The sequence below is a fragment of the Syzygium oleosum genome, unplaced genomic scaffold, assembly GCF_021117445.2.
Source record: "Syzygium oleosum isolate NSW1041296 unplaced genomic scaffold, Sole_v2.1 Sole_v2.03, whole genome shotgun sequence".
Taxonomy (NCBI): domain Eukaryota; kingdom Viridiplantae; phylum Streptophyta; class Magnoliopsida; order Myrtales; family Myrtaceae; genus Syzygium; species Syzygium oleosum.
The window spans coordinates 5052436-5079991 of record NW_026607487.1 but is presented as its reverse complement, the minus strand read 5'-3'; the positions used below and the strand labels follow the sequence as shown (position 1 = coordinate 5079991).

Sequence of the window (27556 nt, the reverse complement as noted above, 5' to 3'; positions counted from 1 at the left end):
CGAGAACTAGCACAAGTACCGGGCACAGTAGCTGGCACATGGCCGAACATAGGGTCGGGTACGTGACTTGACTGACTAGCGCAAGACTGGTCCATGGCCGAGCACAGGGCTTGGTTCTCGTCCAAGCAACAGGGCTCCTAGCCTGGTCCATCTATGGCCTACCCCTCTTCACCGCAATAATCCATGGCTGATTCACGACCGGTCTATGTTTGAGTATCAACGGTCTATGGTCGACCCTCGGTTGTCATGTAATTGCGTGAAATCAATTCGTGACCGACGCACGGCCGTACGGAATCGGTCCATGGTCACCAGCGACCGGTGCATGGCCGAGCGGAATCACCAGTGACCGGTGCATGGCCGCGCGGAATCAATCCATGATCGCCCGTCGATCGGCTTGATACGTAATTGTCCCACGGCCGACCCTTATGGTCGAGTTGTCAATCCATGGTCGAATCACATTGATCGACTTGCGTGATTAGAGAGTCGTTTCACTACCGATCCCTTGGCCGATCCATCGATCGGACCATGATCGATCCCTTAGTTACCCATTCCGATCAAACCGATTGGTCCATGGCCGACCCTCGAATCTGGCTGCATACCGATTCTCTAGCCATTTCCCTTGGTCGATTCGGGTCCGAGCCGTGGATGTCACAATATGTATAAATTATTTACAATTCAATAAATGTAGTACAATCTCTAATTACAATAGCAAATCTTGGAATCCTTTAATTCTTTCATTTCTCGAGCATGATTTGAAGGCCTTGATGACTTAATCTCAAGCCAAATGTAATGAATTTTGATCCTCTTCATGACCCAAACTCGAACACCTGAACTCGAATCAAGGAAAATTAAGCTCTTGATGATCTAAATTCGGCGGAGTTTCACGTTTTTGAAAAAACTTCGGTCTCAAAGAAACAAACATCTAGTCTATTTAAAAGGAAGGAACATAATTTGCTACAAATTTGACTTGGATTAATGTCAATATAATTTATGTAATTGACTAATAGTCATATAATAAACTGAAATTAAACTCATGAACTTAGCTCCAATATGTTTTTTTGTTGTCAAATTTAAAATCATATAAGATAAGTTTTTAAGTAGGATAATGGAAATAAATTTCAAAATAATTTTCGAAAATAATTGAAGAATTTTTTTATCTATATTCAAATTTAAACTTAATAAATGATAGAAATTTGAAGATGACAAATCACTAATCAGTTTGGCAATTGGTTGAATATGAGCTATGCGACATAAGTATGAGCCACGATTCAATTACAAAGTTGATTTGAAGTGCCACATGGCGAGCTCAAAAGCGAGTAATCTCTTAGCTCCGACTTTAATTTGTCTCGACTTTAACTATACGTGATAGGATAAAAGAGAATAGTAAGTTCCCTAGTCTCCAAAATTATGGAGTTGTTCGATGTGACGGTCCATTGTTCGTTTTAGTTAATAATGATGAAAAATAAGATTACTAATGCTAATCTTGTTAGTGTATAATTTGATATGACGAAAATATGAGATATTAGCACTTGTAAAATTAATGAAATTGTGACTCATTGTTCGTGGATATAAGTCCAAGTTAAAGATTCGGAGTTAATCAATTCATGGATCTTTAGGTTATTGGGTCTCCATTATGTACCCAGATAAAATCAACACAATGTTGATTTTTATTTTAGAAAATGACATAAATAGTTTTTGAACTTTGGTCAATGTATAATGTGTCCCTACACTTTTAATTTGTTCAATTTCGTCTCAATGTACATTGTCGTCCCTAAACTTTCAATTTATTCAATATAGTCCATAGACTTTTGATACATGATCAATTTAGTCCCTAGACTATACGAAAATACCCAATGTTATTCCTGAACTTGAATTAATAAAATAACGACATTGAAGATTTTGATATATTCCCTAGATTAACTTGAACATGTACCAAAAGTCTGGAAACTACGTTGAACAAATTAAAAGTTCGAAGAACACATTGGGCTAAAGTTCAGGAACTATATTGAACAAATTAAAAGTTTATGAATCACATTATATATTAGATCAAAATTCACGAACCGTTTGTGTCGTTATCTTTTTTTTTTTTTTTTAGTTTGGAATTGTGTTGATTACACTTGCCTTAATATCGCCTCTAATCTATTTCGTTCCCAAGTCTCGAAAAACATCAACAGGTGCGAGGCCCTCGAATCGAACCACAGCGACGATCAAAGCAGATCTTCGAACATCGCAGAATTTCGCGACTCAAAAACTCCGTTTGATCTGGACGAAGCTCTCTTCGTTCTCGATTCGGGCGGGCGCGCGATCTCATGCCGATCTGAGCAAATTCCGGCGTCGCGGTGCTCGATTCGCGGTGACGCAATGGCTTTCATGGCCGTGCTGGAGTCGGATCTCCGCGCTCTCTCCGCCGAGGCTCGCCGGAGGTACCCCGCCGTCAAGGACGGCGCGGAGCACGCGATTTTGAAGGTGAGGGCGCGGTCTTGGCCCGCCGATGAGTTTTTGTGACGCATCTCTGCGTAAAAATTGCTTGTGTCAGTGGCTTGTGCGTGCGCTTCTGTATATGCACTTGTGGTCTGGAATGTGGTGGCGACCTTGTTGATTTGAACGTGACATGCTGTCAGGATATGTTTGGGCGTTAGAGAAGCTGTGTGATTATGAACTGCTATAGATTCTGTCTGTTTGTGTTATCTACATTTTGTCTTGTTGATGTAAGTGGCTGCGAATGGTGGAGTTTGATTTGTTTGGAGGTTGGAAGTGTGTCTGTCTAGTTTAAGATATTGCAGTCTGGAAGGCAGTATCTTGGAAATGTGGATTTTGAACGGCTGCGCTTTGGCGACGTCTTTTGTGGGACTCGTGTATGTGTAGCTTAGTGGCCAACAGCTGCATCTCTTTCTGATTTGATAGACACTGCAAGTTATTCCACTTGTTTGTGAATCTATTGGGAGATCTATGTATGAGTCTGGAATCGTGGAAGAAATTGTCATATAAGAGGATGACAATTTATTTGATTTTGACTTGCAGCTACGCTCGCTCTCGAGTCCAAGTGAAATTGCGCATAACGAGGACATATTACGGATCTTTCTGATGGCTTGTGAGGTCAGAGCAGTGAAGCTAAGTGTCATTGGGCTATCGTGCCTACAGAAGCTCATATCTCATGATGCCGTTGCGCCATCAGCTCTGAAAGAAATACTTTCTACTCTTAAAGATGTGAGTTATCCATGAACATGACATGTTCTGTTTTTAACTTTAAACTAAATGCAAATTACTGCCACGTTAAGTTCAGAGCTCACGCGAACCACTGAATTGCTCTCACTCTGGAGTCAGCATTACCTGACTATATGTCTGGAGTAGAGGGAAATTCCATCACTAACATTACCTTCTTCAACTTTCCCATAACTTTCTGGTTCTACCGTAGTGTATTGTCTTAGCCTCTCCAGAGAGCAAACAGTTGACATGTGTCTTAGTTTGTTGAGCTTTAACAAAGCCATTATTGCAGTATGATGAGATATACTCTAGCAACCAGGAGTAGAATAAATTCCCAAGAAACTCTGTCCCCATCCCAATTTGTTAACGGAAGCAAGGACTGCTTTTGTAAGTGAGCTGCAATTGAATAAGACTGATGCTTCAGCATGTATGTTGCCACCTAGTAACTGGTTTCTTGTTGAAGGGTGGTGTCTTCATGATGTTCTGTTTCCTGCGCTTAAATTTCATAATCATGATTTTGTCCATCGTATTTTTCTTTTTACTGCACAAATTGCTCTAGAAATTCTCGGGAAGCTATTTACATGGAGTCCTCTGCATCATAAGCCTTTGACCTTCCTGGTCAATGTTTAGAATTTAATTAATGCCAGGACATTGATAAAAGAACCTGTAGTTGGACACCTCACTGATCAAGGAGCCGCTATAAGTCTTAAGGAACTATTGGATATTTGGCTTGATGACCGGGTAGAGAACAGAAGCAGGGATGCTAATTTTTCTCATTAAAATCTTCAAGTAATGTTTGGAAATTACTACCATCTTGTATGTACTGTGGATTTTGGGACCTTCCTTGTGTAACTGATTCTTAATGTAGAAGAAGATAGAGGGAACAAGAACTTCAATAAGAATTGTAGCTGATCTTCTTACTGGACAGTTTTGGGTCTTTCTCAATACTCAAAATCTAAAAATCACATTTGGAAGCTAATGTCCTTTTCTCCATGCAGCATTCTGAGATGAATGACGAGACTGTCCAACTGAAGACGCTACAGACTATATTGATTATACTGCAGTCACAATTGCATCCTGAAAATGAGGTAAGCCAAACTCTAACCAGACTGTTGACTTGAAAGTGCATCAATATTCCATTGAAAAATCGACTTTTAGCAGATTTGAATATGTTTACATTTTTGGAGACAACAATGTGAAGTATTTTTGTTTCATTATGCCATCATGGCTGGCCTCAGACCTACTCTAATGATAGAACTTGGGCTTCTAATTTTATATTTCCATTATAGCATTGGAGCCTTTTGTTTTGGCATATTTTAGGGGACTTCTATTTCTTTCTTGTACCTTTATGCAGGATGTTAAAACTGTTGTGAGCATAAGTGAGCAAATATTATATTGGCATGCTGAATCTGCACTATCTACTTTAGTATAATTACAGGTTGAAAATATATTACTATGATACAGTCCATGAAACCTCACTGGTCTCATATATTTACTTTTCTTGCATGTTTGAGCGCATTTTTTATGTTGGCGCTGAATATAAATAGATTTCCTTTACTTTGTCCGGTCAATGCATTCATCCAAGTCAGTTTTGTGTGGACTAAGTGGGCAAATTTCTTTAGATAGTTTGCTTTTGTCTACTTATCAAAATTAATGTGTTTTATCCCGACTGAATGCATGTCTTTTAATCAGGCAAATTAACTGGCCCTAATCTAAGGTGGATTAATCTCTGGTGTACAGGCTATGTAAAGTGTTTTTACACAAGTTGTGTCCATCACAGTGGATATAGGCAGTTAAATCAACGATAATGGAGGTGGCTGGTGTAAAGAACACTACATAGACCCGTGTATGCTGTGTTAGTCCATCTTAAGTTACCTTACTCATTAACTTTTCGTGCATGCACTAGGTAACTTGAAGCCGTTCATTTTACTATTTTTCCCTTCATGACAGATTTTGTTAGGTTACTGTCTTTAGTAAGTGAAAGCCTGGGCCTTTTGTCTGTGATCTTGTATATATAGTCTCTTTCGATTCATGAGAAGTAACTATGAGGGTGGATTATGGTGTAGGCTTTCTTGCACCGATAACTTTTGGTATTGTTGTTTTCGAGTTCTTCATGCCATTGACTCTTTGTTTTGTTTGTTTTCCCTTATAACTTTTAGGAAAACATGGCTCAAGCTCTTGGCATCTGTCTTCGACTTTTGGAGAGCCACCGTTCTTCAGATAATGTGCGGAAGTAAGTCAAGTACATTTTGGCTGAGGACTTGATGTTTCTAGAGACAGTGCTTGTAGATGCTTACAGTACACCTTATTTGTAGTATCAATTCTTTCATTATCAGTTGCCCGTGATACAAAACATTAGTTTTGTGCTTTTCATGAGGAAGTCATTTTTTCCGTTGCCCACATTTGGAAATTCACTGGATTTACTATTCTCTTCAGTACTGCAGCAGCAACTTTCAGGCAAGCTGTGGCATTGATATTTGACCATGTGGTTGCGGCTGAGTCTCTTCCTGCTGACAAGTTTGGTCTCGGAGGCCATCTAGTTCGAACTAGTTCCGTTACTGGTGATGTTGGCCACAGCATGAATCTATCAGAGTCAGTCCTTTAGTCTCCTTCTGCATTATATTGGTGTATGGACACTCTAGTTGGGGAGCTATGTTTGATGGTCATTTGTGTGCCTAATATTTCACCTTTTCTTGGTGTTTATATCATTAATAAGCTATCCAATGGATTCACAGATCACTTGAGCATGATATTGGTTCTGGATGGCCATCGCCCAAGAGGGAAACATTAAGTAAAACTGGAAAGCTTGGGCTTCGGTTGCTTGAAGACCTAACAGCTCTTGCCGCAGGTGGATCTGTATGTGCTGAATTGGACCATTAGATTTCATCCAAGCCAAATGCTTAAGTGTTTTTGTAGGCTTGTACGATAAATCATAACTATCGTTCTTCAATTATTGTAGCTCTATGTCACTGAAATTCGTTCTGATACGCATTTGCATATATACTGCAGGCGGTTTGGTTACATGTTGGCTCTCTTCAGCGGATTTTTGCACTTGAAATACTCGAGTAAGCAATAAGCCTTCCTGTGTCATACTGTCCTTCTGAACCTTATGCCCGACTTCCAATTTTAGACGGTGGGATGTACAGATGGCACAGAAGTAGGGGCTATGCTTTTGCTGAACATCGTCCTTGCATCAGAGTTATCTTTTTACCGAAAACATAAGCAGCGGCTCAAGTCAGGACTTATGAGCCTGATTCTAGAAATACAATTGGTGCAACAGGGAATAAATGTTACACAGATAGAATTTCAATTTTTTCTTTTAGTCTGCGAAATTGGAGAGTAAAATGGAATGAGATGATCTTGTTTCCTTGCTGCTGCCGGGTTTGAGCTGCTTTTTACCTTACTAAACTTCTTCTCCAATGTAACTATGAAATATGATTACTCCATCCCAGAGGAGGAATAATTGCAATGCGAATCATAGAAAAACTCGTGTGGGAACTAAGATGCCCACTGGGTACCTTTTTGACTTATTTTGTCAACCTGAAATGACCCTTGCTTATTTTGTATCAGGGGGATTTTATTTCTTCCTACCTTGTATTGGAAAGCTTTTTCTGAAAATGACAAGCAGAGATATTCCCCCATGATTTCACTTTAGACTGGATTTACTACGTCAGTGGAAGCTATTTTGGACTTGCTCTGAAGTTTGCATATTTTTTATTGCAGGTTCATTCTCTCCAACTATGCTGTTGTTTTTAAGACCTTAATATCCTACGAACAGGTTAGGAGTCAAATCTCTTAACTGATGTCCCTGTACTTTGCTAATTTAAGTGACAAAATCTTTTCAGTTGAAAATATGCTACACCATTTCAACAGGTTTTGCGTCACCAGATATGTTCACTCCTCATGACTTCCCTTCGGACTAATGCTGAGGTAATCTCTCTTCCGGAAGATACTGTGCATCTGGCTTTTGATACTGGATATGGTGTGGATGATGACGGCTTTTCTTTTCTAATTCTGTATGCTGAAACAGCTTGAAGGGGAAGCAGGGGAGCCTTCTTTCCGACGGCTGGTTTTGCGGTCAGTTGCTCATATTATCAGGCTTTACAGTTCATCTCTTATCACTGAATGTGAGGTATATACTATTTTGACCATCTCTTGTACATGTAAATCACATGTAACATAAGTCATACTATTGAACATCCTCAAGAATCACTATCTGATGGACTAGCATAGTACCTCGCATCATAGGTCACTTTGGATGTCTGTTTCTCATATTTTTCTTCATTATAGTCTGGTTTTCATATAGGTTATGACACTCACATTCCTTTTTTATCTTTCTTGAAGCTATTTGATCCCCTTTTTTCTCTTTCCAGTTAAATATAATTCCATTGACAGTAAATTTTTGTGGCTTGTATCTCAGCAAACTCTATTTCCTGTCCTTGTGCAGGTTTTCCTTAGTATGTTAGTGAAGGTTACATTTCTTGACTTAGCTCTATGGCATCGCATTCTCGTTCTTGAAATTTTGAGGGTAAGTGTTCTACTTTTCATTATTTCAAAGTTAATTTTTACAATGGAAATAGATGCATCAAATCTCTATGTTTTGTAATTGGCAGGGATTTTGTGTTGAGGCACGGACACTAAAAACTCTTTTTCTGAACTTTGACATGTAAGTCATAAAAGTCTACATATTTATTTTCTAATGTGTTCATTCTCTCTCTCTCTCTCTCTCTCTCTCTCTCTCTCTCTCTCTCTCTCTCTCTCTCTCTCACGCTCGCGTACACACACGCTCATGCAAGTACTTACACATACACGTCATGAACACACATATTGTGCATACACTGAAAGCTAATAAAGTCCTGCAGATGGTAGTAATTAACATAAATCTTTGGCCCAAAAAAAGAAAAATCAAGGCTAAGGTTACAAAGTGTTTATGAAGACAAGGAGATGATCTTCGAATGGGGGAGGGGTCCTGTTTTGGGGGCAGTGTTGAGGTTGTTCTGTTTAAGTTGTACTAATTTAAATGTGATGCTGTATGTATGGGAATATGTTCCACAACTAGGTCCCTTTTGCATGTTGAAGCTAGGATGAAAGGCTTGCATGCTGGAAGATATTTAAGTAACTGAACTGGTCAGTAGAATTCTCATGATCACTTAAGCATGAGATATGTCATACAAGGTCAAACTGGAAGATCTTATTTATAGAAAGGATGGCTTAGTGATGTCAGAACAACTTTTGCAAATAGTAAATGTTCATATCCGAATAGACATTTGTCACTTGCATGAATTAGGATTGTAGCATGGCCACTATTGTGAATTTATTATGGGCATCTGCTGGGGGCAGTATTATTCTAAACTCGAAGTACTGCTACTGAAGACTATTAATGTAGGTCATTTAATTGGGTGAGCATTGTGTTTAGCGTATGATACATGATTGCTTCTTAATGTGCTTGTGGCGTATCAAGTATTTGCATTGGTTTTATTGAACTTAATACAATTATGGCCTATAAAGTAATAGCATAATGATTTCTTCTGGTGCAGATGAGATAACCTTATAGTAGGTAGACAACCCCCTTTTGTCTATTCAAATCATAGTAATGACGGAGCATTTTTCTTTTTTAAGTACGGTTGAAGCCCAGATGCGTACATTTTTTATTAGAAAAACCTATTCTGAAGCCTTAAATCTATAGATTCTCTTCGAAAAAATTCAGATTGTGTTATTTGGAATTTCTTATTTTTTACGTAAGAGAGATTCAGGTATTGCTGACATTCCCAATACTCCTCTTTTAGAGCACCATCGTAATATTTTATGTAAATGTCCAGTTGCATGTATAATGAGTTTATGCTTGTAGATTTTATCTTTGAGGTGAAGGTTTGGGCGAAATATTAGTTGTTTACAGTGAGTTACTTCCATGCATGGGATATAGAGGATCTCAATGAATTGGTTTTTCTCATAAATTATCTGGAGACAAAGAACTGTTTTTTGGTAGTCAAGAACTTTGTTGTGATTTCCATTTAATAGATGATGTCAACAGCTAAGCCTTTTCCCTCTATAGCTTTTGTAACGTTTTGTTATTATTCTCATTGATAAGAATAATCATATAAATAACACATCTGGGGTTCAGCTTTCAGAATGTTTACTAATAACTTCTGGAGAGCTGAAAAAGTATAGAAGTTTTTCGTCTGTTTTCTGGTTGAAATGCAAGTACAAGCAAAATATTTTAGAAAACACTTATATCTTTCCATTTTCAATTTGAAGGATCAAAGTATGAAGAAAATTGAAATTGGAAGCACCTCATGCGGTTCTAGAATATGAAATTGAAAAAGGAAAGCAGTTGTTGGCAAATATTTAAGAGAAATGATGCTGGAAAATTTTTTGAGCAACAAAGTCCCCTAAAATTGTGTTAATAGTCCAATTGAAAGTTAAAATGGTCTATTAACAAGTGGGTAGCTATGAGCAATTAACTTGCTGCGGATATATCTCAGAGTATGGCTCTATTCCTGCGTGATCACTTTCGGATAGCAGTATTGGACCTTTTATCCCACCTTCCTTAAAGTTAATGGTTTAACAACATCGTTCAATAGACAAGATCTCTATTTGAGCTGAGGTTCTGGTGCCTGTTATTTTGGGAACTTTGAGAAATATACCAGCATGTGTATGACAAATTTAGTGCTCAGTTGATGAATTAAGAAGTAGTGACATAGCTGTATAAAGCAAGAATGGTTGCATAGAAATTTGTTTTAACCAAGCAGTTTAGTTTCTTTAACTATAACTTTTTCTATAATTTGAAGGAACCCGAAGAATACTAATGTTGTGGAGGGTATGGTTAAAGCTCTAGCTCGAGTTGTTTCGAGCGTACAGGTGAAATTTATCTAGTAGTTTTGGTTATACAATATATACGAGTTTTGAACATCTTAATTCTCGACTCGATTCTTTACATCCTGATTTATGTAGCTTTGCGCTCTTATAATTCTTTCATAGAAGGCTTAAAAGCCAGAATTTCTTATAGGGAGATGCATTCATGGCATAGCCAATCTTTCTGAAAGTTAGTCCACAATCATGACTTCATTGCTTGCGTCAGATGCAAGTTTAAATAGCCGCGAGCATCACAAGTTTCACTATGAAATGGGCAGTTTTATGGGCTGCAGGGTATTTGTAATGTCTGGATGGCTATCTCCGGTTATTACTGTTGCTTTATCTTGTTGGTTGGGGCCTTATTTGAGCAACCTTTGCTTTTAATTTGACCTATAAATGTTGGCAAGTAAAATTGCTTAGAATTTTTCATAGTTTTGCTATACTTTATAATATATTTTTTGGTTAAATTTAACTCAGCTCTTACATAGAGTATGTGGTCAGGAGTGTTGTCTATTGACAGGAAATAACTAGCATCTGGAAATTTTTAACCAAGGAATAACTTCTAGCTATATGAATCTAATGTAGGTTCAGGAAACGAGTGAAGAGAGTCTGGCCGCTGTTGCCGGGATGTTCAGCAGTAAAGCTAAAGGTTTATCTTTTGTATTCTCAGACTAATGCTTGCAGTTGGTAATTTCTTTGAATAATATGTGGTCATTTAAGGCAAATACATTTTAATTATTATTTTCTGCTTGGTAATTTCTTCTTTGGAACTTTGTCAGAGCTGTTACCCTTTCTTTGATGAGTACTTTCAATGTCCCTCTTAGCTTCTCTTTCTCAACATTGCTATGCCCAGAACAAGGAGCAATCATCAAAACACTTTTTAAAATCTGGTGTGGATAATATTCTGACCATTGCAAGAAGAGAACCGAAAATAGCTTGAATTACAAAGGATCATAATCTGGACTTCCTAAAATCCAACTGTTTTTCTCCTATAAATAGCTAATATCTCTTGGAACTCAATTACCTGTCTTAGATCTGTTAGGAAATTTCATGGCACACTGCTATGTCACTCATATTTAGTAAATACGGGTCGAATGGCATAAACAATAGTATCTGGACTTCTTGCTCTTTCTTCTTGTCCAAAACTGTGGTTGTTTTTCTTCTTTTCCTGCATGAGTCTGCTGTTAGTTACTTCAACTCTCGGTTGAAAGTGATTTGATTTGGAGTTTCATCTAATATGACTGGCTTCTTGCAGGTGCAATCTTGATTTTTTTTTCATTTTCAAAAGACCCCTTTCTTTTAAAGACCAATAAGAGTTTGCTTCCTTGATGTCCATAGTTCACTCAAAGGTTCCAGTATGTCCTTATATTTTGACCTCTTGAAGTCGAAATATAATATTATGAGCCTATTTACATGTATATAGGACATGCTGGGACTGATATACTACTTACAGCTGGACTGGTATACTAGTTACGGCTGGATTTATGAGGCATAGAAACATAAATGTCGTAGCCTACAAAAAAGAACAAACTTAAAACTTGATGACAAGTTTCTATTCTAATCAGGTAAAAGGTCATAAAGTTCACATGTGACCTATTTCTTCGTGCAGTTATAATGTGTCACAGCTGCGGATTGTCTATCTGAAACAAGAATAAACATGCCACTCTCTGCTTCTCCTTTATTTTTAATTTACCAAGCACTAGGGAAAACTGATGGTTTGACTGAATTGCAGGGATTGAGTGGAGCCTTGATAATGATGCATCCAATGCTGCAGTCTTGGTTGCTAGTGAAGCCCATGCAATAACTCTGGCTATTGAGGGTCTTTTAGGTGTTGTATTTACAGTTGCGACATTGACTGATGAAGCAGTCGATATTGGTGAGGTGATTGTCATTTTCTACCCTACCATGTGCCTTTAATGTTCCTTTATGTGCTTGTTATGTAAAGAGCATGATCTTACACTCTTTCGATGTATCCAGCTTGAATCCCCTAGAAGTGGATATGACCAACCACTGAAATGTACTGGGAAGACTGCCCTTCTCTGCGTTTCCATGGTTGATTCTTTGTGGTTGATAGTACTTGATGCTTTGTCCCTGATATTGACTAGGTACTCTAGTTTTCTCTTACACTGGTTTATCTATTTCAAAGAAAATATGCCATTATTTATCTGATATGGATGCATTTAAAAGATCACAAGGAGAGGCTATTGTGTTGGAGATCTTAAAAGGATACCAGGCTTTCACTCAGGTTATACACTGCTTTCTCTCTTATGCCACACTAGCAACATCACTTCACTATAATCTTAAGATTACCAGTCTTCCATTTAAGTACAAATGGGTTTGCCGAATCCATTAAGCTGTTCTACACTGCTTCTGAGTCGCTTTTCTATGTGGGGTGCTATGTTCGTCACTGGCTTTCTGTTGCTTCACAGGCGTGTGGTGTTCTTCGTGCTGTGGAACCTTTGAATTCATTTCTTGCATCTTTATGCAAATTTACGATCAACTTTCCTGTTGAGGCAGATAAGAAGAGGTACTAAGAAGAAACTTTTGATTCTAGGCTGAGTTCTGGTCTGTTAAGTATGGGTGTTGCACTTCCTATGCGAAATGTCACGACTTATGTAATAAAATGGTCTCTCGTTCATTAAAGAATGTAGGTTCATTCCTAGCTTGGTATCTCTACTTATCTGCAATATCAATCATGTCAGTTTAGCTAGTTTTTCCTGCCAACATAGCCCTTATATTACCTCGAGATTCGGTTTTTAGCGTAATTGAGCGGTTTGACAATAATTAATTTAGTTGTATTTTTATTATCTCAATTCTAAATAGCTTCATTTTGAAAATTTTATGCTATTGTGATTTCATGATCTTCTCCAAATGATTATTTCATAGAGGGTGGGGCTATTTTCACACTATTGATAAATCCACTCCCTTTTCACTAAATTGATGAAACTGCTCTTGGTAGATTCCACGTTTATACCTTTTTCCTTCAATTTCGTTCTTTTCATAGTTCCTTCAACTTTTTTTTTTTTTGGTTAAAAAAGAATTTAGACCATTTCTAGTTCCTTCAACTTTAAACCTACTATTCTTTAGAAAATAAAATTCAACATTTTCTTGGTCGCTGCTCATATCACACTTGTCCATTCTTCTTTCTCCTATGTAAAGGCTCACATTATGTTGAATTTGTGATTTAATTAGTATCAAATAGATAAATCATATCAAGTCTCTTTATGTATAGGGTCAAAGAATTTGTCGTTTTCTCCCTACCATTGATGAAACACTGTTACACTGCGCATGTAAGATGTTACATGGGCATCTAAAACTACAATGAGAACAACAAAAATTATGCACATCAAGGCACCTTGATATTTCTGTTGTGAACACTCCATGCCCAATGATAAGTTTTGTCAGTCCAAAATGAATGAGATTAAAAAGTTATATAAACCTTTTATCTATTGTTATGCAGAGTTTCCGTTTAATTGAGTTCTATCGATTAAATATTCGTCATAGTGGGATGTAATTGTGATTGTGCCAAATCTTTAAAGAGGGCTCTTTTTTTTTTTTTTTTTGCTGCATCCTGTTTTCTGTATGTAAAAGATCCCTGATAAGAAAGTTTGGTGATGGACTGAACAAGAAAACTAGAAGTCTGAATATTTTGCCGTGTCAAGAAGTAGTTTTTTGTGTGAGATATTACAGATTTGACTTCACAGTTGGTCCATAAATTTGCTGAACGTGGTGAAGAACTAAATTTCTCAGGAATTTCTCTCTTGGACAAAGCTAATATATACAGAGTTTAAAGAAAATGTAGTGCTACTAATGTGTATGATAATCTGCACTTAAATTTTATATTTTAATAAAACTAATACTAAAAGAAAAAAAAAGGCAATTGAGTAAATTTAGGGTCGACCTCTTTAAATTTTAGTTGGAAAATAAAGGGCAATTTGTCCATTTAGTGGAAATAATGTCGTTTTAGTCACGTAGGGTGTGAAAATATCCTTGCCCTTTATTATGTTTCGTTTTGTATTTGCAGTTACATCAATTCTCAACGCTCCTGGTTTGGTCAATAATTAATCTAGCTGCTTATTTGTTATTTCAATTTTAGAATATTTTCTCATTCTTGAAATATGGTGATTACTGTCTCAGGATCTTCTCCAGTTGATCATTTCCTATATTATGTTTTATTGTTGCAGTAACAGCAGTTTACATTCTCCTGGTTCAAAGCGTTCTGAGTCAACAGTTGATCAGAAAGACAGTATTGTTCTTACACCAAAGAATGTACAGGTAATGGATTTGCTTTGTTCAGTCGTTGTGTGAAATAATCCATGATGCTTCCAGCAGTAGCTTTGCTGCATAATACTTTACAGTCTCACATGCCCTGGATCATTTGCTGAGTCCAAATGGTTTTTCCTACTAGGCCTTGAGGACTCTCTTCAACATAGCTCATCGATTGCACAATGTGTTGGGGCCATCTTGGGTCTTGGTATGATTGATATACGCTTCTTAAATGCACATGGAAGAAGCAGATTTGTAATCGGTTATCGTGATATAATTTAGGTTTTGGAGACCCTAGCTGCTTTGGACCGAGCAATTCATTCTCCTCATGCTGCTACACAGGTGAAGATTGGCATCTTTCTAATGCAACATTCATTTGAAGTACTTGTCAGATCTCTGGAGTATATACGTCACCCTCTTGTGCAGCATTTGTGAATAATTTATGCGGTTGAATAATGTATATTATGATGACTTGCTTCTACTTCATTTCAGTGGAAATGCTCTCTTGTTATCTGCTGGATATATATTGGAGCTTTTCAACATATTCCATCATCGACAATGTTACCATGTCTTTCTATTTTACTTTTGATGTTTTACTTCCTTTTTTGCTTTCATTAGAGCTTTTCATGAAGCGTAAATAAACTTGATTTTCCAGTTTTTCTCTTAATGTATTTACCAAAAAGAAGTCCCTTTGAGCATATGAGCTTCAATAGTGTGGCACCCTTGATCTTCAGAGAGGTGGTTGTTGTGGCTTCAAACCTCAAGCCTCCTCCTCCATGTCATCACGGGGAGACATGGCTGTTGCACTCCTGTGACTTCCGAATCTCCACTTTAAATTGTTTAAGTTTTGCACTTCAAGAATGTTCAGACTATAGGTAGCTCCACTGATTATTGGCATTGTTTCGATGGTCAGTGATTAGGCAGGGTTTCAAGAATACACTAATTCAGAATTGATCCGTGATTGAAATATTCTTTTCCTCTTTGGTACACTAGTAATTTGGAACAGCAAAATAATGTTTTGAAAGCGCCAAATCATACTAATTTAGTTTCCCACGACCTGATACCTATACTAGTCCCAATCCTAGGCATATTCTTTAACCATAAATGTCTAATGATCATATAAAATGAGTCTTTTAACTACAGATAAAATATAGTAGGATTCATCTTGTTTTGAAAAAACTAAATTCTTGTGTCTTATTTCAACTGGAAGACACAAAGAAGCCTAACTCTGTCGCACCAAAATTGTAATTAAGGATGGGTATATGTGAAACTGCAGAACAATGCTACTCTTTGTCGTGAAGTGAGTATGTAGATATAGTATTGTTTGAATACCTTAAATAATTGTGAGATAGTTTGTCTGATTTGACTGGTCATTTCCAAGTTATTGGATATATTTGTATTAATGTTGACGACTGCTTATAGCTGAATGGTGGCATTTAGATCTTCTGTCTAGTATGACATTTTAATCTTATTTATTCAGTGGGGGTGTTCCTTCCATTTTTTCTGAACTCGGGTGGTGACCACTTAAACGAATAATATTATCAAAGTTAAAGTAAATGTTGGGTCCTAAGTGCTATAGCCTTTTGTTGACATTGAAGTCCAATATTAAGTGCGTAGTTATGGCAACGGCTTTTGTTCTGGAAGAATAAAGTCTGCTGTTACTTGTCCACAAAACAAATCATGCACATATGCTCCTCATATCACCAAACAGCCAAATTTTGGCATCATCGAAATGTTATTATAATAATTTCTGAAGGATTTTTCCCGTAATTGGTTATGTGGTTTCTGTTGGCATTCATCTTTATGTTGTGTAGGAGGTGGCAACGTCTGTACCGAAGCTTACAAGAGACTCGTCTGGCCTGTACAGTGACTTCAACATTCTCTCTTCCTTAAATTCTCAGGTGAGTGGTGATGATGTACTTTGTTTAGGTGCATCGAAAGGGTTGTTAGGAAAATCTTGACAAAAGTTTTTCTATCACATCTATTGCTATCATTATGTCAATTTCTCCTCTATTCTAAAACTTTTGCATTTATATGAAGGTATTTCTTTGATGCCCCATCTTAAGTCAATTTCTGTGTAGAGAGAAGGAATAAATTTTCTTCTCAAAAAGAAAAGAATATATTTTCTTGTTTGATAATCACCAAATTTCATATTACTTGAGAATCTTTTGTTGATGAACTTGTATTCAGAACAGATGTTTGAAGATGGAGCTTCTTTTTGGTCCTTTTTTTGTCGCTTTATACCTCTACTAATGTGTTACCTCTGCTTGTGGGTGAAGCTGTTTGAGAGCTCGGCGCTGATGCATATATCTGCAGTTAAATCACTTCTTACTGCATTACATCAGCTGTCACATCAATCTATAACTGGGATGTCAAGTGTATTTGGGGCAACATCAAGTCAAAAGTTTGGTACCATTAGTTTTTCAGTGGAGAGAATGATGTCTATCTTGGTCAACAATCTCCACAGTACGTGTTGTGCATATTTTTTTATTGTTTGTGTATGTTACTTTGGTGTGATCTTCTATTTCTAAAATTCTGTCGGGAAGCATAATGCCCACCTTTTTTTTTGGGTCAGATCATAATACCTGCTTGAGATTTTCTTTATTCGAATTTTTGTCATGTCGTATTCTCATTAGAATAGCTTTTCCTGTTTGTATGATGAATTACATTGTTTGTGCCTTTTCTCCCAAATTAGTAGAAAGATCAAATGGAGGCCCCTATTTTCATAGTTGTCGTTCCATAACTAAATTCTGACTCTATTTATTAGAAGAAAAATAAGTTTCTTGAAATGTTGTCTGGAAATTTCATTTAGCAAGACATTCTGTGTCATCTTCCTAGAGTTTAGTGCTACTTCATCGAATATGGATGTTGTTGAGAAACCTGATACAAGATCTATAGTCAAAATGGATGCTACTCACTCAACTTTGCCATACTTAGGCACCTTAGGCATCAGCACTTCTCCTTATTAGCAATGTATGAAGAAAATACATGTACATGTTATTTCCTTTCGTTCTCAAGCACCTTTTATTGTCTTATGAAACACCTGAGATGATGGAATGCTCATTTCATCCTCTATTTGGGTAACATTCTTTTACTATTACAGGAGTGCAGCCAATATGGGATCAAGTTGTTGGTCATTTTCTTGAGGTAATTTTCAGGTTTCAACTATGTTTTGTCAATGTTACATCAGTTTTTCTGACAAAATAACATTTTGCAGCTCATTGATAACCCCAATCAGCATGTACGGAATATGGCACTTGATGCATTAGACCGATCAATATCCGCTGTTTTAGGTTCAGATCGGTTTCAGGAATATTTGTCATCTGAATGTGGTAGCTGGTCTCAAGATGTGTGTTATCTCCCCTTTTCTTTTCTCTGGGGTTGATGCCCTGCATATAGATGTGAATCAGAAATATTATTAAAGGCTCTCCATCTTTTTCTCTCTAGATCGGTGCAACAACGACAGAGACGGGGTTGCTTGAATGTGCTGTCATATCTCCTCTAGGGGTTCTTTACTCTTCTAATCAAAGCATTGATGTTCGGGCCACAACTTTGAAAATTCTTCTGCATGTTTTGGAGGTGACTTGGTATCCCTGACGGCTAATGAAGCTTTACTGGCATTTATGATCTATATAGCTCTCCTTTGATCTGATAATTTTTACCGCCGATTTTTTATTTCAGAGGTATGCGGACAAGTTGCGCTTCAGTTGGCCAGATATTCTTGAGATGTTGAGGTCTCTTTCTCCTCTATCTCTCTCTAACATGCATACATGCCTTAAGCTGTATCACTATCTTTCTAACTTTGCTGTCCTTTTTCCTGCTAAATTGTCAAGATCTGTGGCAGATGCATCAGAGAAGGATCTTGTCACTCTGGGCTTCCAGGTTAGATATTGAATCTCTTCACTTAAAAGGATAAAGCTGTTTGCTTTTCTTTTGGGGTTGGTGGTTTGGGGGGAAAGGGGGGCGGGGGGCAGAGTGTATCGTGTTCATATACGTTGAGAGACAGATATCGTGCACCATCACCTGTTTGCATGCAAAAATTCTCATTAACTGGTGATGGCACTTATTTTTCTACGTATTCAATTGAGAGAAACATTATGCTTGGGTTGTTAGTTCTTACTGCAGTGCGAAAGCTCATGAAGACCTCTTCTATGTAAATATAGAAGCTTCTCCAATTAATGGCATTTGAAAAAATAGACAAGAACAATAATTGAGGTCAAGCAAAATTTGCCGTTTCGCTCACCAACTGCGTCACTTCGGATAATATCCCTATGTAAAAGTAAATTGGTGCTCTAAAGGAGAGCTTACCACAGACAATGGTGCTTTTTGTGGAGCATCATGTTCCCTTTGCATCTTCCATTATACTCTCAATTTCTTTCCAATTTCACCCTACTCTTCCTTCTTCCCAATCTCCTATCATATCCAATTTTCTATGTTATGTCTTTCATAATAGTCATGCCGATGATTCGACAATTTATTGAGTGGCTACTATAACATGTAGTTTTTCTGCGCACTCACATTGGTCATGGCTCATATTTTTTTCTGTGTACTTGTCTGTGCGGTTTCCATGGGTTTTATATACTTGTATAGAGCTAGGTTTTACTTTAGGTTCTCTTTTTGCACGTGGCTATCTGTTTGTCAACTCCACATGACGTTTTCAGTCCGATTTGCACTTGAGAGGGGGTGTGTAAGTCTTCCACATTGCTTGTCAATGGGCCTTTTGACCTATTGAGTTGAGCTTTTAGGTGGAACTTTTTAACATATGCTAAGAAAATATAGCACAAAGCAATACCTAAGCAGCACAAAATATATAATTTAAGAGAAAGCCAGGAGTTAGACACATTTATAAGTTTGCATTCTATTATGCCTAAATAAGGTTTTAGATAGAGATTATGAGAGAATTAAACAATAAACCAAAATTAGTTCTTCAAAAAAAAAAAAAATTTCAAGTTAAGTGATGTCATAATCATTGAATAATTATCACCCAACCTTTTATTAGTTTGTTTGGTCACCTGATAATTGCTAAGTTGTGCCAAAATTTAAAATAATTTAAGATACTTACAAATTAAAGTCCAATAAGTAAAGCATGTTAAGCAAGGAAACATAAACTTATGATTTTACCTGATTGAGTTGATGTTGCTTCAAATAAGTGAGTAATCATTTTGCTTTTCCAATATTGCTTCATGAAAAGAATATTTGATGGCAAGCAATGAAATGGTAACTATCTGCCATAACTATTCTCATGCATCAATATGATTAATATGTGTTGGTGCTGGCATCAATATCCGTTTAAATTCCCTTGTGCCCTATGGGCGATTTAAATTTACTTATAAAAAATGATTAATTTGTGTTGACTTTCATGAAAGTTCAGGTGGAGCCTTCTAAAATTATCAAGTGGCATGAAAGTTGGTAATTGCATTCAATTCTTTTAACTGAGGTACATTGGTGTCATAGAAAGCATACTAGAATGACTAATACATCATACATATGCAGGTAATTACAGAAGAAATGATAAATACCACTGCAGTTAACTGCCATCATCATGCCTCTTACACTTCAATTTTGGAAGAAGAGATTGAAAATCTGAACGAATAAAACTTAAAATTATCAACAATACTCAATGTAAAAGTGAATGTATAAATAGTCATACATTAACCAAATAATTTATAACTGAAAGAGTTTTATTATCTCTTTCAGTATCTGTAATATTTGCATGGAATGCTTATATTTGACAGGTGATTGTTTGGTTGGATACTTTAGCTCTTTGGGAAATATCGAATTGGAATGAACATTAGAATAAAAGTTGGTCCCACCAATTTTCAGATGAGAGGAATTCATTAAAGTGGTTTGGACATGTCAAATGACAACTTTAAATGTTTTAATGAAAAACACGACTTTCTGATGGAGATGGAGGTTGGAAGAAATAACCTGAAAAGACGTACATGCAACTAGTTGGGTTTTATTGAAGATTGGTACTATCCAGAGCTCAATTGTATAGGAGGATACGCGTAGGTGTAGCAAACTCCGCTTACTGGAAACAAGCTTGATTGATGTTGTTCTTACTAACGATAAACAGTTCATGGGTTCAAGTCACATAACATTTGACTGTCACTGAGAAGCTTTGTATGGGGCGATGCCCCCTTGTTAGATATTGCTTCGATAGGTTTTCAGAGAAGAACGGAAAGCAGAAAATAGCTCCTCTTTTTTCCACTACACCCAACAATATACCTTTCTGTGGTTCTGCAGAAATTCTTGCCCTCGTAGCTGTAAATGGTCCATTTTTTGAATTAAATCGTTGAAAAGTGCCAAATTTGTCCATGATGTTCATTTGCTTTCTAGTAGACATTTGGAATCAATTGAATAGAGAGAACGAAACTCTTTAATGTAATTATCATATTTACAGGAGAACTAAAAAGGAATTATGACAAGTTTGGGAGGTTTACATTTTTCGCAAATGAAAACTGCATTCTAGTTAAAGGTAGTGTTACCATGATCTGTTGACTGAGTTTGCAATTGCAACAGCTTCTATAGTCCTGAAATGCAACATTTATTAGCATTCTTCCTTCCATTATCTGTTGTAAGCATGATCACTGTTTAATTTAATTCCTAATTTACATGGCAAGGGCTGGATTTCACTGTTCAGTGTGGCATGCTTTTATAGAGATGCAAGATAATGAAAAGATGTTGCTTCATTGCTAATGTTTGAAAAGTTAATTTTGGTCTTATTCTTAGTTACTCAATCTGATTAGTTTGCTTGTTTGCAGAGCCTTCGTGTGATAATGAACGACGGGCTTTCAACTTTACCAGCAGAATTCCTACCAGTGTAAATACTGTACTTATGTTTTGGACAATCAATATTAATTTTTAGTCCATTTTTGTTGGGATGTTGTTGGGCAATGGCAATTGTTAATGTAAACGCATAAGCATTTGCAATTAATGAAATTAATTGATGAAATCTGGAGATCTTGAGGAGTATGCTATGCAGCTAAGATGCTGTTGATATGGGCAAGAAATTCCTGTACAGAAATACCAATGGGTGCCTAGAGGTGGCTGCCGCCCCCAGTTATGTCTCAATTTTTTTTGAAACTGAAGCCAAGAGCAAGTTGGTGCAAGTTATTCTCATATAAAAACTTGCAGTAAATATCCCGAATCACTTAGCTGTTAAGCTCTGAATATTTGCATTTAAGAAAACTTGTATCCATTGAAATATTTAACTTGGCTAACAGATGATAGTTGGAGACATTTAATTCTCGTTTCTGGTCAGCACACGTGAAAGACTTTTGCAGAAGTGCCAACTCTGTTATACTTGAATATGTTCTGCTTTCATCTGTTTTGGCAGATGTATTGATGTTACTGGAGCATATAGTGCTCAGAAGACAGAGCTGAACATTAGCCTGACAGCAATAAGCCTCTTGTGGACTGCTGCTGATTTTATAGCAAGAGGTCTTAGCCAAGAGCTTTCTGAGGAAAAGGAGTGGGAAGCAGGTCAATTTTTCAATTTTAAAGTTTTCTTTTGATCCTTTTGCTTTTTCATATAGTCTAAAAGTTCTGTTCTTGTTTTCCTTGACCTTAGGACGAGGAGATGTACAATATATTCCTAGGTCAGTGGATGGTGAAGAGAGTTTAGATGAGGCTCGTGTTGCATCCGGCAGAGAGAATGACGAAGCTTCTTCGAAAAGTACAGAGGGTCGTGACAAGTTGCTATTCTCTGTTTTCTTGTTGCTTCAGAAGCTTGGAGCTGATGAGAGGCCAGAGGTATGGTGTTGGACTGAATGATGGCATATTTGTGCTCAAGACTTGCCCTTTTCTTTGATTGGCTTCTCCATGTCCTATCTTCTGTTTCTTTCTGTCTCTGTCGTTTTGGATGTCTCCTTAGTTGTGCAGTCTCTATTATTAACATCTTATTCTAATCAAGTACAATAGATGAGCATTATCATAACTCCGGTTGGCTATTTGAATCTTTTTATGCCATTGTGCTCGATTTTTTATGAGTTTCCTGAAAATCCAAATCGTCCATAATATTCCTGTGGTCTCCTTCCATATCTTTTTAAGTTTTTCTCTTCCCCTTTTAACCCTAGTCTCCATCCACTAATCACATTTCTTCACTGGACCATCCAAAAGCCTTCATTCTCCATGACAAACCATCTCAAGAGGCTTCTCTCATCTTATCCTCGATTGATGCCACATCAGTAAAGTTCCTTCTCCCCTGCCTTTCCCTTCTTGTGGAATCTCCCTAAAATTATACAGTTTCAATGTAATCCTCTAAATGTTGAGTTTCATATGAGCAAAGTAATCCCTATACATTTTCAATGTTTTCCTGGATACTGGAGCTCAGTATGCGGTATGTCTTTTTCCTTTAATTTTACTTCGGGAAACTCGCTGTTCATTTGCCAATGTTTTTTCATATGAATGTATGTTTAGCGTTGAGGAGGTTTACATTCAATAGTGCTAGGATCATTAGATAGTATTTGACTGGATTATTGAGCAATTTTCGAATGTGATAGTGGGATATTATAATTTGAGTTATTCTGCGCTTGATTTGAAATACATTCTCATTTTTTTATTAGCAGTAAACAATTATCTTGTCATATACTGTAAGTTGAGTCAGTTCTACAGATATAAGTAGACGGGTGCTATTGTCCTTACGTGATATAAAGAATAAAGGAGGCCATCCTATGGTTTTTAGCTCTAGTTACCATTCATATCCATGTATACTTCTCTCTCTCTCTCTCTCTCTCTCTCTCTCTCTCTCTCTCTCTCTCTCTCAACCCTTATATTACAATATGTTTTGCTTCATCCATTCTTTCAGAGGTACTTGATCATTCACTTCAAGTTTTCTAAAGGAAATAAAAACAACAATCTTCCTGAATTCTAACCTTTTAAAATGGGATTCTGGGTTTCTTAAAAAGCTCTTTCAAGCTGGTTCCCTTCATTGAAGCCTCGTAGAATCACCTTTAACACCTCATGATGTTAAAACCTTTTTTGCACTGGCTAATGCTAATGTCCACTCTTGTTCATGCATCTCTCTCTCTCTCAGATGAAAAATGTCTTCTACAAGTGCTTTTAGGCTATATTTGGTGATATTATCTACTTCATGGCATTTATATGATCACACAACCAAAGCTAGAGTTTTGTTCCAAAATTTAGTTCTTGGAGGCTTATCTGGATTCTAGTGTGCTGAAGAAGTTTCTAGATGTAGCTCCGCCCTTCTCAGTGAGCTCGTGTGCACATTTCTTTCTTGGGAAAATGACACAAACGGTCCCTGAACTTTGGTCCAATGTGCAATTTAGTCCCTGAACTTTTAATTTGTTCAATGTAGTTCGTGAACTTTAGCTTAATGTTCAATGTGGTTCTTGAACTTTTAATTTGTTCAATTTGGTCCCTGAACTTTTGGTACATGTTCAATTTAGACCCTGATCTATATGAAAATGTTCAATGTAGTCCTTCCATTAATTCAAGTTCAGGGACTAAATTGAATATGTACCAAAAGTTTAGTGACCACATTGAACAAATTAAAAGTTCAGGGACCAGATTGCACATTATGCCAAAGTTCAAAGACTGTATGTGTCATTATCCCTTCTTTCTTTCCATATAATTTCTTCCCTATTGAGAATTTTTTTATCCACCATGTATAATGTATCAAGGAAATCGGTTGTTCCTTGCACTCACAACAAGCCTGTGTTTTAGGTGAGAAATTCAGCTGTCAGGACACTTTTCCAAACTCTCGGTAGTCACGGACAAAAACTCTCCAAAAGCATGTGGGAGGATTGTCTTTGGAACTATGTCTTCCCCATATTGGACCGGGCATCCCACATGGTAGTGTCACATGATTTCAAGGTTGTATTTAAAGCATCGCTATAGTCTCTGTTAATGAAATGTAAATTTTGTGTAGGCTGCAACCTCATCAAAAGATGAATGGCGTGGAAAAGAACTTGGAACAAGGGGAGGAAAAGCAGTTCACATGCTCATTCATCATAGGTACTCTTTGACATTTTCACTGTCAATGAGGTTTACATCCTATGTCATCTAAATATCTGTACATACTAGATTTCAATCTATGTATATGCAGTCGTAACACGGCCCAGAAGCAGTGGGATGAGACACTTGTGCTGGTCCTCAATGGGGTATCCCGTATATTACGTTCTTTCTTCCCCTTTCTCAGAAGCTTAAGCAACTTCTGGTCTGGTAAGGTTATAGTTAACCAAATTATAGTTTCCTTAGTCATGATTTCCAATGGTAGTTGGTACTCGGAAGTACTGTTTCCTAAGTGTTCATTAATTTGAGTTATTTTAAGGGGATTGATTATTACAGGATGGGAGTCTCTGCTCATTATTGTCAAAGATAGCATTTTAAATGGAAGCAAAGAAGTTGCTCTTGCAGCAGTTAGCAGCCTGCAGACAACCATTGTATCTCATTCTCTCAAGGTGATCATCAATTCACTGATCTTGGTCGGCCAAAAAAAATCGCTGTTCTTGGAATAATTGAAGTAGAATTGATTATCAGTTGGCTTTCATTATTTTAGTTTCTCTGTTTCACTGAAACGCCAAGAGACGCAATGTCCTCATATTTAATTTCTGTGCAACACAGGGGAACTTACCAATGCCTTACCTCACCTCAGTACTGGAGGTTTATGAGTTTGTTTTTCAAAGGTCAACCAGCTATGGCGTTAATTCCCCTAGCAAGGCAAAGCAGGAGATTTTACATGGTCTTGGTAATGTAACCGGCTCTATAATATAGAATCTCATCTTTGCACAAATCATGTCAATGTTAACAGTTATCTTCTTCTTGGGTTGATTTTAGAATATCATGAAGGGGCATTATTTATGAGGTCCTTACAGTCATATCAAAGTCACAATCACAGCTTTCATTGACATCTCCATGTCTGTTTGATCTTTTCGCAGGGGAACTATATGTTCAGGCACAGAGTATGTTTGACAGTCAAATGTACACACAGCTACTAGCAATTATTGATCTGGCGATTAAGCAATCCATGATGGGAAGTGAAAACGTTGAAACTGACATAGTACGTTTGATATGCCCTCTTTCGTTTCTCCTCGTATCTCAGTTTAATTGACTGAAAACTCTTAAGGTTGCTTTCTAGTGCCTTTTCCTTTTGTATATGCATGTTTTGTTTTAGTCTTTTGAAGTGTGAGGGGTTATAACTAAAAACGAGGGATCATCAACCATGTGGTTTTTGTAAAGCAGGTGAGATAATCATAATTGGAACTGAGTTTTGGTGGTTTGAAAGAGTGAAATTCGGAAAAAGGTAATTCTAGAGGTTTTTGTTTACTAACTGAGTAGTCCCATTTTGTAACAGCTTTTAGATCGCTATCCTGTAAATAAGCACTTTGTTTCTTTTGACTTTCTGATTACATTGACTCCCACCCCTTCTGTATCTAATTATTAATTTTCCTTCTTCTTGAAAAACGAAAATTAAAGTCCTATTTCTTTTCTTGAAAGAAGGAATGGGTCAAATGATGGTCTTATGTGTCTAATTATTAATCGTACCCATTTGATAGGCATGATTTGTATAGAAGAGGTGGATGAAACCCATGATACCATCAACTTTTATAAGATGTTCGTTGTAGAAAAGTCTAGAATGTAGTTAGCTTATGTTCCACATGCTCACCCTCCTAATATCTGATTTCATGTCGTCCCTTCTAGGGGTGAGCGATTCCAGGTTCCGTACAGGTTCCATTTGGAACCTGGAACCTACCCATGAGAATAGGTTCCTCATTTTTAGAAACCTGTAACCTACCCTACATACCTTGGAACTTGGAACTTACCTTGTCACAAGTTTCAGGGTCTATCCAGGTTCCACATGTATTATTAATTGAACAATTGCAGTGAATCATCACTTTTAATGACCACCATTTGCTGTAATGACCCACTGACCACAACTTATATTTAGACACACGAAGAATATGAAACATTAACAAGTCATAAGATGAAAGCTCAGACTAGTGGTTCCAGATTATATACTCATCGTCTAACGCTGTGGAACGCCGCAAGATCACGCATAGACATAGACCAAGAAAGAACACAAAAAACTTGTTTAAGGCTTCAGGTTTCAGGTTCCACCTATCTAGAACTTAGAACCTATCCATCGAAACAGGTTCCCCAATTTTTGGAACCTGGAACCTACTCTGCATACCTTGGAACTTGGAACCTACAGGTTCCCACCAGTCAAGTTCTCAGGTTCTAGGTTCTATCCCGGAACCATGCTCACCTGTAAATTCCGTTCCACTTCAACCGATGGTCTTCGTATGTTTTCTCAATGATTACCCTTGACCGACCAAAACAAAGCAATTTTTGTGCATCTTCTTTCTGCTTATTTGTTTGTGGATTATTTCTTGGTGCAAATTCATCGTGGCTTTCAATTTTACCCAGATTCGATCATCATCCTACCATTTTCTTTGACAGCTCTGTATTCTATCATCTTTTCTCCAGGGAAATATTTCACCTATTCAACGTACTGTGCTGGAAATTTGGCCCCTTTTACGGCCAACTGAACAGTTTTCTTCATTGTGGCTGATCTTGCTCCGAGAGATCTTGCATTATCTCCCACGACCTGATGAATCACTGCGAAATGAGGAAGACGAGGTTAAGAGAACCAATGCTTCCGATGGAAGTCAAGGTAAATTGAGAGTTACATCGAATTGATTTGTTTAAATGTTGGAGTTGAATAACAAAATGTTTTGATGTTTATGTGTCGTTTCATGGATGTTCACGTAGAGACCAGAAATGAAACACCCAATGGCATTGCTTCCACTTCATTAAGCAAAGCAGAACTGGATAGTCATTCAAGCAAGACTAAACCGATGTGTATCTCAAGTAACGTGTTCCCAGAAAAGGTCATCCCTCTGTTGGTAGATCTCTCTTTACACACTCCGACAGTCGAGAAGCATATCATACTACCAGAAATTGTTGAGAGTCTTGGAAGGTATAAACCGTTCTATCTGTAGTTCTCTGCATATATTTTTAGGAGAAACCTTCTTGTGCAACTTGTTAAATGCTTTGCACTTGTTTGCGTTGGTAATTATTTTGACCACTTTCATCCAAGGAGGAAGCTGGGAATTTAAGTTTGACCAATATGACATGGTAGGATACTTGATGCATGAACGCACTGACTTGAAACTTGAAAAATATGATACTGTGTCATCTGGACCAGAGTGGCTTTTCCAGCATATATGGATTTTGCAGGTTCGATAGTTGCACGGGCTCATTCATGGAG

The 27556-nt window shown here is 37.2% G+C and overlaps 1 protein-coding gene across 2 annotated transcripts in view; it reads left to right on the top strand.

Annotated features, from left to right (window-relative positions):
• Positions 1–2217: 2217 nt before the first annotated feature.
• Positions 2218–27556, top strand: part of LOC115680955 (uncharacterized) — a 29280-nt gene continuing 3941 nt past the window's right edge. The window contains exons 1-39 of one of the 2 annotated variants that reach the window (XM_030604803.2): positions 2218–2466; positions 3022–3207; positions 4203–4292; positions 5364–5437; positions 5641–5796; positions 5940–6060; positions 6214–6269; positions 6928–6982; positions 7078–7134; positions 7235–7336; positions 7652–7732; positions 7818–7870; positions 9993–10062; positions 10642–10705; positions 11789–11937; positions 12034–12161; positions 12244–12301; positions 12486–12583; positions 14241–14331; positions 14465–14530; positions 14605–14664; positions 16137–16223; positions 16602–16788; positions 17426–17469; positions 17540–17671; positions 17770–17901; positions 18004–18056; positions 18156–18204; positions 21087–21145; positions 21662–21807; positions 21896–22077; positions 24010–24138; positions 24215–24300; positions 24392–24507; positions 24634–24746; positions 24910–25033; positions 25224–25345; positions 26773–26959; positions 27058–27265. In XM_030604803.2, coding sequence (XP_030460663.1) covers positions 2362–2466; positions 3022–3207; positions 4203–4292; positions 5364–5437; positions 5641–5796; positions 5940–6060; positions 6214–6269; positions 6928–6982; positions 7078–7134; positions 7235–7336; positions 7652–7732; positions 7818–7870; positions 9993–10062; positions 10642–10705; positions 11789–11937; positions 12034–12161; positions 12244–12301; positions 12486–12583; positions 14241–14331; positions 14465–14530; positions 14605–14664; positions 16137–16223; positions 16602–16788; positions 17426–17469; positions 17540–17671; positions 17770–17901; positions 18004–18056; positions 18156–18204; positions 21087–21145; positions 21662–21807; positions 21896–22077; positions 24010–24138; positions 24215–24300; positions 24392–24507; positions 24634–24746; positions 24910–25033; positions 25224–25345; positions 26773–26959; positions 27058–27265 — 4076 coding nt within the window. In that variant the 5' untranslated portion in view covers positions 2218–2361. Of the gene's footprint in view, positions 2467–3021; positions 3208–4202; positions 4293–5363; positions 5438–5640; positions 5797–5939; positions 6061–6085; positions 6125–6213; positions 6270–6927; positions 6983–7077; positions 7135–7234; positions 7337–7651; positions 7733–7817; positions 7871–9992; positions 10063–10641; positions 10706–11788; positions 11938–12033; positions 12162–12243; positions 12302–12485; positions 12584–14240; positions 14332–14464; positions 14531–14604; positions 14665–16136; positions 16224–16601; positions 16789–17425; positions 17470–17539; positions 17672–17769; positions 17902–18003; positions 18057–18155; positions 18205–21086; positions 21146–21661; positions 21808–21895; positions 22078–24009; positions 24139–24214; positions 24301–24391; positions 24508–24633; positions 24747–24909; positions 25034–25223; positions 25346–26772; positions 26960–27057; positions 27266–27556 lie in introns of those variants that run through there. The other variant, XM_056309357.1, reaches the window with a different exon arrangement.